Genomic DNA, 10,500 nt, shown 5'->3' on the forward strand with positions numbered 1-10,500 from the left:
AGGGAGTGCTGATAGTTGGCAGATCTGTACAGGTGTCCTCATCCCGTGTGCATTGGATGTTATCCCACCCAAGCAGGCAGTTTAACACAAGCAGCTATTTCACTGAGCTTAATTAACAACAGAAATAAAAACTATAGAACAAAGTTCCTTTAAAAAACAGTCCCAGCCCATATTTGATCCCAGTCTGTGTGGTCCTGATCCATATGGTCCCAGTCCCTGGGATCCCAGTCCATACAGTCCCAGTCCATATTTGATCCCACTTCAGGCTATCCTGGTCTGGAGGGTTCTGATGCACAGGATCCCCATCCATGTGATCCCAGTCCAGGTGATCCCAGCCCATATTTGATCCCAGCCCATATTTGATCCCAGTCCGTATTTGATCCCAGCCCATCTTTGATCCCAGTCTGTGGGGTCCTGCACACACTCCCAGGGTCTGGAATTCCAGTTCCCAGCCAGGAAAAAATGTTCCTGCCCTTGAACGTCCTTCCTATCCCCTCAACAAATTGCAATAAAATTATAAACAAAGAAATAATAATTGAAATTTAAAAAATTATAATAAAAATAAAATATAAAAATCTCAACTCTTCTTTACAATACTCCAACAGTGATTCAAACCAAAGCAACAACTATTACTATAATATTACCAATGTATATAAATAAACAAATTATATATCAAGAAATACCTTTTGAAAATTTTAACTCGATGACTAATGTACTTTAGATAAAAAATATCTAAAGAAACTACCAAGCAATCTAACACACCTTAGTAAAACAATTCATATTACAAATATACTAAACACAAAACCAAACACCACTATAATTTCTCAGACATTTCAACCAAACAATTAAACTTTAATAACATCCTTAAGTACTCCAAAATAATTAAAATTATTTTTAAAAGGTTTATTGGGGGTGCGTGGTTTTATTTGGATATTGTTTTTTTAATTGTTAGAGGCTAGATGATTTAAAAAATGGGACTTTTATAAGAATTGAATCAGCTGAAAAGGTGGCACTCTGCAAACAGAACTGACTGAAAATGAACGGGACAGAAATCAGTAACTCTGAAAGTTTTATTTGCTATCAAATACAACCCACACACCCAGGCCCACACAATCCCCATCCCATTGCTCCAAATTGGGATCCCACTTCTCCCAGTCCCCTTCTAACCCCATTTTACCCTGGTGGCTGTGGAATGGAGAGTTTAGCATGGAATTGAGGTTTTTTGAGGAGGGAACAAGGAATTTGAGGTAGGATTGAGCCTTTTTGGGTTAAAATTCAGTTATTTTCAGAGGGATTTGAGTGCTTTTGAGGTGACAGATTCATCCCTCTTGGCTTTTGGAGTGGAAACACATGGAGAAGAGAAAAAAATTCAGGCCAAACCAAAGGAGAAGCAGCCAGGTGTATTCCCAACATGGATCACAGGGAATGTGAGTGACCAGGGCTGTGCCCAAAGTGCCTCCTCCAGTGGGGGATGGAGCTGCAGCAGCGCACGAAGCTCTTCCCGCACTCGGGGCACTCGCAGGGCTTCCCTTACCGGTGCCTCCGTTGGTGTTGGGTCAAGGTAGAGCTGCAGGAGAAGCTCTTCCCACACTGGGGACACTCGTAGGGCCTCTCCCCAGTGTGGATGCGCCGGTGCCTGACGAGGGTGGAGTTACGCTGGAATCCCTTCCCACAGTTGGGGCATTGGAAGGGCCTCTCCTCTGTGTGAATCCGATAGTGCCGGAGGAGATTGAAGCTGGTCTGAAACCTCTTCCTGCATTTATCACACTCGTAGGGCCTCTCCCCTGTGTGGATGCGCCGGTGCTTCACAAGGTCAGAGTTGTGCTTGAATCCCTTCCCGCAGTTGGGGCATTGGAAGGGCCTCTCCTCTGTGTGACTCTGATAGTGCCGGAGGAGATCAGAGCTGGTCTGAAACCTCTTCCCACACTCGGAGCACTCATAGGGCCTCTCCCCAGTGTGGGTCCTCTGGTGCCTGATCAGGCTGGAGCTGCAGCTGAAGCTCTTTCCACACTCCCCACACTCGTAGGGCCGTTCCCCAGTGTGGATCCTCTGGTGCACGATCAGCTCGGAGTTCCACCTGAAGCTCTTCCCACACTCCACGCATGTGTGGGGCTTCTCCCCATCCTGGAGCTGCTCATGGAGCACCAGCTCTGAGCTCTGGCTCCATCTCCGGCTGCCTTCCCGGCCCAGGCTGCCTCTTTCCCCCTCACATCCCCGCCATCTGCGTTTGCAGCCCCTCCTCGTGCGGCATCTCCGGGCCTTTTCCTCCCCGTTGGCTTCCTGCACCGTGGAGCCGCTCAGAACGGCCTCTGCCACCAGGTTCTGCCGCGGGCATTTGTCCTCCCTGCTCTCCATGCTCAGCTCCTGCTCTGGGTGAGGAAGGACAAGGACAGCATGGGATTTGCCTCCGTGCCACAGGCAAGGGCAACGAGATCCCCCCAGGGCTCTGCTGCAGCCAGGGGCCCTGCTGGGCTGGGAGATGGAGCAGCACAGAGGGGAAAGGGGCACTGACTTCCTCCTCACCTGCCTCAGTGTCCCAGAGCATCTTCCTCTTCCTCGCAGCCTCACAGGGGTTGGCAATGTGAAATCCTAGTTTGGAGAAAACAAGGGATGAGCACCTGGAGTTTGAAGACCCCCCACCCAAGTCCATCTCTACAAGTCACCGGCCATCTGGGCTCCAGAAAACCCTCCGAAACACCAAGATTCAGCCCTGAAAAACCTCCCAGGGGTTCCCCGTCCCTGGTGCCTTCCCTCTGGTGTTCAGGGGTTCCCCTCTGTCCCAGCTGCTGCGGTCATGCTTGGATTGGGGGTCCCCCTTCTCCTGGGTGCCCGCCCTGCCCAGGCTGCTGGCAGTGCCAGCAATGCCAAAAGCTCCTCCCTCTTGGCTCTCCCCATTTCGGGATGCCGGGGCTGTTTGGGCTCCCGGGCTCCCTTCTCCCCTCATTCTCTGCTCTGCGCTGCAGCGGCTCCAAGGAGTCCCCCCTGCCCCTCTCCAGGCTCTTGAGGCTCCCGCCAATGGCGGCACTCCCCCCTCTCTGGCCTCCCCACTTTGGCCTCCTGGGGGACACAGGGCTCTGCTCCTCCAGGCTGCCTCTGCCGGCAGCCGCCACCGCCACCCCCCGATGTCCCCCCGAGGGGCCTTTTCCGCTCAGCCTTGGACTTCTTCATTCTCCAAACATCCCCCCAAAAACCCAACCCAGGGACCCCCCGGGATATCCGGGCCGGGCTCCCCCTCCCCGCTCACCGGAGCCATGGGGGGGGCGATGATCCCACAGGTGGGGGCTGCGAATTCAGGCAGGGATCGAGACCGCGTGGCTCCCGCAGCTCAGCCTTGATCTGCCTTTGTCCCTCCTCTTCCTCTTCCTCCCGCTCTTCCTCTGTCCTATCTCCACCTCCCTCTCCTCCTCCCCCCTAACCCCGCCTCCTTCACTGCTCTTTCTCCTCCCACGCCTCCTCTTCCATCCCCCCTCCCCGTCCTCTCTGTTATCTCCACCTCCTTCTCCTCTTCCATCCCTCCCCTTCCATCCCTTCTCCTTCTCCTCCTCCTCCCTAACCCCACCTCCTTCTTCTCCTTCCATCGCTGCTCTCTCTCCGCCTTCATCCCTGCCCCTGCTCCTCCCCCCTTACCCGCCTCCTCCTCCCCCTCCGTCCCTGCCCTTCCCTCCCTCCTCCTCCTCCCCCAGCAGCAGCCACACCCTCGGTGCCCCGTTCCCGCAGCCCTCGCAGCCCGCGGCAGGAGCGGCGATGGAGCCGGGCCAGGTCGGCATGGGCAGCGCGGGGCTCTCGGCTGCTCCCAGCCGCTGCGGGCGGGGGGAACCCGGCCCGGGCCAAAGGAGAGGCAAACTGGGCAAACTGGGGGCTGCACATCCAAACTGGGCCTTGCTGGGGACCCTGCCTGGCCCCTGCCAGCCCTTGGGGCTCCTCTCGGCACATGCGCCAGGGGGGAACGCACACAGGCCTGGGGGATCCCAGCAGTGGCAGCACTGCCAGGGACTGGGCTGCACTGGGATCGTACAGAGGGTGACTGGGATTATGCAGAGGGTGACTGGGAACAGCTGTGAACAACTGGGATCATGCCAGGAGCAACTGGGAGTGACTGGGTGCACGCTGGGAGTGACTGGAAACTGCTGGGCTTATACTGGGATGAACTGGGATCAGGCTGGAGCTGACTGGGATCATTCTGGCAGTGAGTGCCACTCCACTGAGGCTGACTGGGAGTGCTTGGGAGCAAATGGGATCATACTGGAAGGAACTGGAAAGATGCTGAAGGGAACTGGGCTACACTGGGGGATACTGGGGCTGACTGGAACAAAAGTGAAGGTGAAAGAGAGCAACTGGAACCATGTGGAGCACAACTGGTTCATACTGGCAGGGACTGGGAGCACACTGGGCTCATCTCTGGATCATACTGGGAGGGACTGGACTAATACTGGGAGGATCTGAGAGGGACTGGGAGCACACCCTGCACATCATCCCCCAGACTGGGCCTGACTGGCAGCAACTGGGAGCACGCTGGCAGCAAATGGCATCAGACTGGGACTGACTGGGCTGATCTAGGGAGCAACTGGAACCATGCTGGAGGCAGCTGGGACCATACTGGGAGAGATTGGAAGCAACTGGGATTATACTGGGACCCCACTGTGAGGGCTGGCATGTGACTGGGATCAAACTGGAGCTTACTGGGATCATATTGGGGTTGAAAGGGAGCGACTAGGATCACACTTTGGGCTACTGGGAGCAGCTGAGGGAAACTGGGATGATGCTGTAAGCAAACTGGAGGAACTGGGAAGCACTGGATGCATGCTGGGGGCAACTGGGATATACTGGGCATGACTGGGGGATCATACTGGGATAACTGACACCTTACTGGGGCCACTGGCAGTGCCTGGGAATGACTGCAGACATGCTGGGGGCAACTGGGATATACTGGGAGTGTCTGGAACCATCATGGGGGGACTGGAACCACACTGGGAACAACTGGGACCATGCTGGGGAGAACTGGGACCACACTGGGGGCAACTGGGAGTGAGTGGGACCATGCTGGGAGGGACTGGGATCATCTGGGGAGGGACTGGGACTAGAGCAGGGGCAACTGGGTTCAACTGGGACCATCCTGGGAGTGTCTGTAACCATAGGGGAGTGATGGAAGCACACTGGGAACAGCTGGGCCCATGCTGGGAGCAACTGGGATCCCACTGGGGGCACTGGCATCAGACTGGGAGTGACTGGGAGCAACTGGGATTAGACTGCAAGGGACTGGGATCATACTGGGAGTGGCTACACTCATACTGGGATTATACTGGGCGTGAATGGAACCTGACTGGGGCTTACTGGGAGCTACTGGGCCCATGTTGGGAGGAAAATGTGACCCACTGGGAGCAACTGGGATCGGCTGGAAGGTTCTGGAACCATGCTGAGAGGACTGAGACTACAACTGGGGCAACTGGGATCATACTGGGAGCAATTGGGGCCACCCTTTGAGCAACAGATGGAAACTGGGATGATGCTAGAGGAAACTGGGAGGAACTGGGAAAGACTGGGATCATTCTGAGGTAACTGAAACATACTGGGAGTGTCTCTAACCATCCTGGGGGCACTGGAACCACCCTGGGAACAGCTGGGATCATGCTGGGAGCAACTGGGACGATGCTGGGGGAAACTGAATCTACCCTGGAGGCAACTGCGCACGACTGGGACCCTGCTGGGAGGGACTGGGACTATTCTTGGGGCTACTGGGATCATCATGGGAGGAACTGGGAACATCTGGAATTATGCTGGGAGCAACTGGGATCACACTGGGATCCCAGTGAGAGCAGCTGAGTCCATGCTGGGTTACACTGGGATCTCATTGAGAGCGACTGGAATCACACTGGGATTGACTGGGAGTGGCTGGTTTTGTGGATTTTGGGGGTTTGGATTTTGGGGGTTTTCTTGGCATTTTGAGGGGGAGTTTTTCTGGGGGTGTTTGGGGGTTTATTGAAATTTTTTGTGGCTTTTACTGGGATTTGGTTGGGATTTTTAGGAGATTTTGGGGCATTTTATTGGAATTGTGGTGGCATTTAGTGGGATTCATTGGGGATTTGAGGATTTTCTGGATTCTTGGAGGGATTTGAAGGTTTTTGTGGGTTTTTTTGGGTGTTGCCAGGATTACTTTGGGTCTTGTGGGAGATTTTGTGGGACTTTTGATGGTTTGGGGGACATTTTGGGGGGATTTGCGTAGTTTAATTTGGATTTTTGGGGTTATTGGGATTCCAAAGGATTTTGTGAGCTTTTATTGGGATTCTAGAGTGTTCTAATGAGATTTTGAGAGATTTAATTGGGATTTTGTGGGTTTTATTGGGACTTTCACGGCTTTTAAGGAGATTTTGGTGCCTCTCAGCCCTTCCCCACACCCAGGGAATGCCCCAAAGCCCCCCTAAAATTCCACTAAAACCCCACAAAATCCCCAAAAAATTACAAGAAAACCCTCCAAAACCCCAGAGAATCTCTGAAAATCCCAGTGGAACACAAGAATATTTTAAAAAACACCAAAAATTTTCAATAAATCCTCCTCCAATAAATCCCCACAACCCCAACAAAACACCAAAAATCCAAAACCTCCCCAAATCAACAAAACCCCCCAAAATCACGTAACCAGCACAAAACCCAATAATTCTTCCTAAAAACCCCAATAGTTCCCACCAAACTCCAAACAAAATCCCCCAAAGCCCAAAAAAGCCACCCCCAAATCCCCAAAAACCCTCTCAGAACCCCAAAATCCCCACAAACCCCCCCAGACTCAGTGGGGCCGTCCTGGATCAGGGGGCACCGGCCGGTGGAACAGGAGCCACTTCAGGGGGCCCTGGGAGTTTTTGGGGAGGGGGCACCATGGGAGACACCCCAAAAACGGGGGAGGGAACCCCTGCAGTGCCCCCTCCCCCCGAAACCCCCAGACCCCGGTTCAGGGTGGGCCTGGGACCCCCCGGGACCCCCAAATCTCCCCCAGGACCCCTCCAGGAACGCCCAACCCCGCAGAGCTCCCCCAGTGTTGGCCCAGAACCTCTCTGGACCCCCAAACCCTCCCCAGGACCCCCAAAACCTCCCCAGTTCTCCCCAAAATTCACCCCAGACCCACCTGAGGCCCAGTTTGGATGTGCAGCCCCCAGTTTGCCCAGTTTGCCTCTCCTTTGGCCCAGGCTGGGTTCCCCCCGCCCACAGCGGCTGGGAGCAGCCGAGAGCCCCGCGCTGCCCATGCCGACCTGGCCCAGCTCCATGGCCGCTGCTGCCGCGGGCTGCGAGGGCTGCGGGAACGGGGCACCGAGGGTGTGGCTGCTGCTGGGGGAGGAGGAGGAGGGAGGGAAGGGCAGGGATGGAGGGGGAGGAGGAGGCGGGGTAAGGGGGGAGGAGCAGGGGGAGGGATGGAAGGGGCGGGATGGAAGAGGAGCAGGAGGTGGGGATAACACAGAGGAGGAGGAGGAGGGGGGATGGAAGAGGAGGAGCGGGAGGAGAAAGAGCAGGGAAGGAGGCGGGGTTAGGGGGGAGGAGGAGAAGGAGGTGGAGATAGGACACAGGAGGAGCGGGAGGAAGAGGAAGAGGAGGGACAAAGGCAGATCAAGGCTGAGCTGCGGGAGCCACGCGGTCTCGATCCCTGCCTGAATTCGCAGCCCCCACCTGTGGGATCATCGCCCCCCCCCATAGCTCCGGTGAGCGGGGAGGGGGAGCCCGGCCCGGATATCCCGGGGGGGGTCCCTGGGTTGGGTTTTTGGGGGGATGTTTAGAGAATGAAGAAGTCCAAGGCTGAGCGGAAAAGGCCCCTCGGGGGGACATCGGGGGGTGGCGGTGGCGGCTGCCGGCAGAGGCAGCCTGGAGGAGCAGAGCCCTGTGTCCCCCAGGAGGCCAAAGTGGGGAGGCCAGAGAGGGGGGAGCGCTGCCATTGGCGGGAGCCTCAAGAGCCTGGAGAGGGGCAGGGGGGACTCCTTGGAGCCGCTGCAGCGCAGAGCAGAGAATGAGGGGAGAAGGGAGCCCGGGAGCCCAAACAGCCCCGGCATCCTGAAATGGGGAGAGCCAAGAGGGGGCAGTGCGTCCCCAGAGACGGCCTGGGGGGATCTGGTTGCCCTTGCCTGTGGCACGGAGGCAAATCCCATGCTGTCCTTGTCCTTCCTCGCCCAGAGCAGGAGCTGAGCATGGAGAGCAGGGAGGACAAATGCCCGCAGCAGAACCTGGTGGCAGAGGCCGTTTTGAGCGGCTCCACGGCGCAGGAAGCCAACGGGGAGGAAAAGGCCTGGAGATGCCGCACGAGGAGGGGCTGCAAACGCAGATGGAGGGGATGTGAGGGGGAAAGAGCCAGCCTGGGCCGGGAAGGCAGCCGGAGATGGAGCCAGAGCTCAGAGCTGGTGCTCCATGAGCAGCTCCAGGATGGGGAGAAGCCCCACACATGCGTGGAGTGTGGGAAGAGCTTCAGGTGGAACTCCGAGCTGATCGTGCACCAGAGGATCCACACTGGGGAACGGCCCTACGAGTGTGGGGAGTGTGGAAAGAGCTTCAGCTGCAGCTCCAGCCTGATCAGGCACCAGAGGATCCACACTGGGGAACGGCCCTACGAGTGTGGGGAGTGTGGGAAGAGCTTCAGCTGGAGCTCCAACCTGATCAGGCACCAGAGGACCCACACTGGGGAGAGGCCCTATGAGTGTTCCAAGTGTGGGAAGAGCTTTCAGACCAGCTCCCATCTTCTCCTGCACTATCAGAGTCACACAGAGGAGAGGCCCTTCCAATGCCCCAACTGCGGGAAGGGATTCAAGCACAACTCTGACCTCGTCAAGCACCGGCGCATCCACACAGGGGAGAGGCCCTACGAGTGTGATAAATGCAGGAAGAGGTTTCAGACCAGCTTCAATCTCCTCCGGCACTATCGGATTCACACAGAGGAGAGGCCATTCCGCTGCCCAGACTGTGGGAAGGGATTCCAGCGTAACTCCACCCTCGTCAGGCACCGGCGCATCCACACTGGGGAGAGGCCCTACGAGTGTCCCCAGTGTGGGAAGAGCTTCTCCAGGAGCTCTCACTTGACCCAACACCAACGGAGGCACCGGTAAGGGAAGCCCTGCGAGTGCCCCGAGTGCGGGAAGAGCTTCGTGCGCTGCTCCAGCTCCATCCTCCACTGGAGGAGGCACTTTGGGCACAGCCCTGGTCACTCACATTCCCTGTGATCCATGTTGGGAATACACCTGGCTGCTTGTCCTTTTGTTTGGCCTGAATTTTTTTCTCTTCTCCATGTGTTTCCAATCCAAAAGCCAAGAGGGATGAATCTGTCACCTCAAAAGCACTCAAATCCCTCTGAAAATAACTGAATTTTTACCCAAAAAGGCTCAATCCTACCTCAAATTCCTTGTTCCCTCCTCAAAAAACCTCAATCCCATGCTAAACTCTCCATTCCACAGCCACCAGGGTGAGATGGGCTTAGAAGGGGACTGGGAGAAGTGGGATCCCAATTTGGAGCAATGGGATGGGGATTGTGTGGGCCTGGGTGTGTGGGTTATATTTGATAGCAAATAAAACTTTCAGAGTTACTGATTTCTGTCCCGTTCATTTTCAGTCAGTTCTGTTTGCAGAGTGCCACCTTTTCAGCTGATTCAATTCTTATAAAAGTCCCATTTTTTAAATCATCTAGCCTCTAACAATTAAAAAAACAATATCCAAATAAAACCACGCACCCCCAATAAACTTTTTAAAAATAATTTAAATTGTTTTGGAGTACTTAAGGATGTTATTAAAGTTTAATTGTTTGGTTGAAATGTCTGAGAAATTATAGTGGTGTTTGGTTTTGTGTTTAGTATATTTGTAATATGAATTGTTTTACTAAGGTGTGTTAGATTGCTTGGTAGTTTCTTTAGATATTTTTTATCTAAAGTACATTAGTCATCGAGTTAAAATTTTCAAAAGGTATTTCTTGATATATAATTTGTTTATTTATATGCATTGGTAATATTATAGTAATAGTTATATCTTTGGTTTGAATCATTGTTGGAGTATTGTAAAGAAGAGTTGAGATTTTTATATTTTATTTTTATTATAATTTTTAAAATTTCAATTAATATTTCTTTGTTTATAATTTTATTGCAATTTGTTGCGGGGATAGGAAGGAAGTTCAAGGGCAGGAACATTTTTTCCTGGCTGGGAACTGGAATTCCAGACCCTGGGAGTGTGTGCAGGACCCCACAGACTGGGATCAAAGATGGGCTGGGATCAAATACGGACTGGGATCAAATATGGGCTGGGATCCTTTGGATTGGGGCTGCACAGGCTGGGACCATATGGATCAGGACCACACAGACTGGGATCAACTGGACTGGGATCAAATATGGGCTGGGACTGTTTTTTAAAGTAACTTTGTTATAAGTTTTTATTTCTGTTGTTAATTAAGCTCAGTGAAATAGCTGCTTCTGTTAAACTGCCTGCTTGGGTGGGATAACATCCAATGCACCCAGGATGAGGACACCTGTACAGATCTGCCAACTATCAGCA

The 10,500-nt window shown here is 54.1% G+C and overlaps 3 protein-coding genes across 5 annotated transcripts in view; 1 reads left to right on the forward strand and 2 right to left on the reverse strand.

Annotated features, from left to right (window-relative positions):
- The window catches only part of LOC129126570 (uncharacterized), a 246,689-nt gene that overhangs the window by 197,810 nt on the left and 38,379 nt on the right, over positions 1-10,500 (reverse strand). Inside the window, exons 1-2 of one of the 3 annotated variants that reach the window (XR_013184355.1) lie at positions 3,245-3,375; positions 2,524-2,589 (exon numbers count right to left, since the gene is read on the reverse strand). The gene's annotated coding sequence lies outside the window, so the exon portion shown is untranslated. Of the gene's footprint in view, positions 1-2,044; positions 2,370-2,523; positions 2,590-3,244; positions 3,376-10,500 lie in introns of those variants that run through there. The other 2 variants (XR_013184356.1, XR_013184354.1) reach the window with 2 other exon arrangements.
- The window catches only part of LOC129126568 (uncharacterized), a 250,177-nt gene that overhangs the window by 165,215 nt on the left and 74,462 nt on the right, over positions 1-10,500 (forward strand). The window contains 1 exon segment of the mRNA XM_077186300.1: positions 8,370-9,110. Coding sequence (XP_077042415.1) covers positions 8,370-9,110 — 741 coding nt within the window.
- LOC143695314 (uncharacterized) overlaps positions 1-10,500 on the reverse strand; it is a 193,055-nt gene that overhangs the window by 144,011 nt on the left and 38,544 nt on the right. The gene's annotated exons all lie outside the window — the stretch shown is intronic.

This window comes from Agelaius phoeniceus, chromosome 15 (assembly GCF_051311805.1).
Source record: "Agelaius phoeniceus isolate bAgePho1 chromosome 15, bAgePho1.hap1, whole genome shotgun sequence".
In the NCBI taxonomy this organism is placed as follows: Eukaryota; Metazoa; Chordata; class Aves; order Passeriformes; family Icteridae; genus Agelaius; species Agelaius phoeniceus.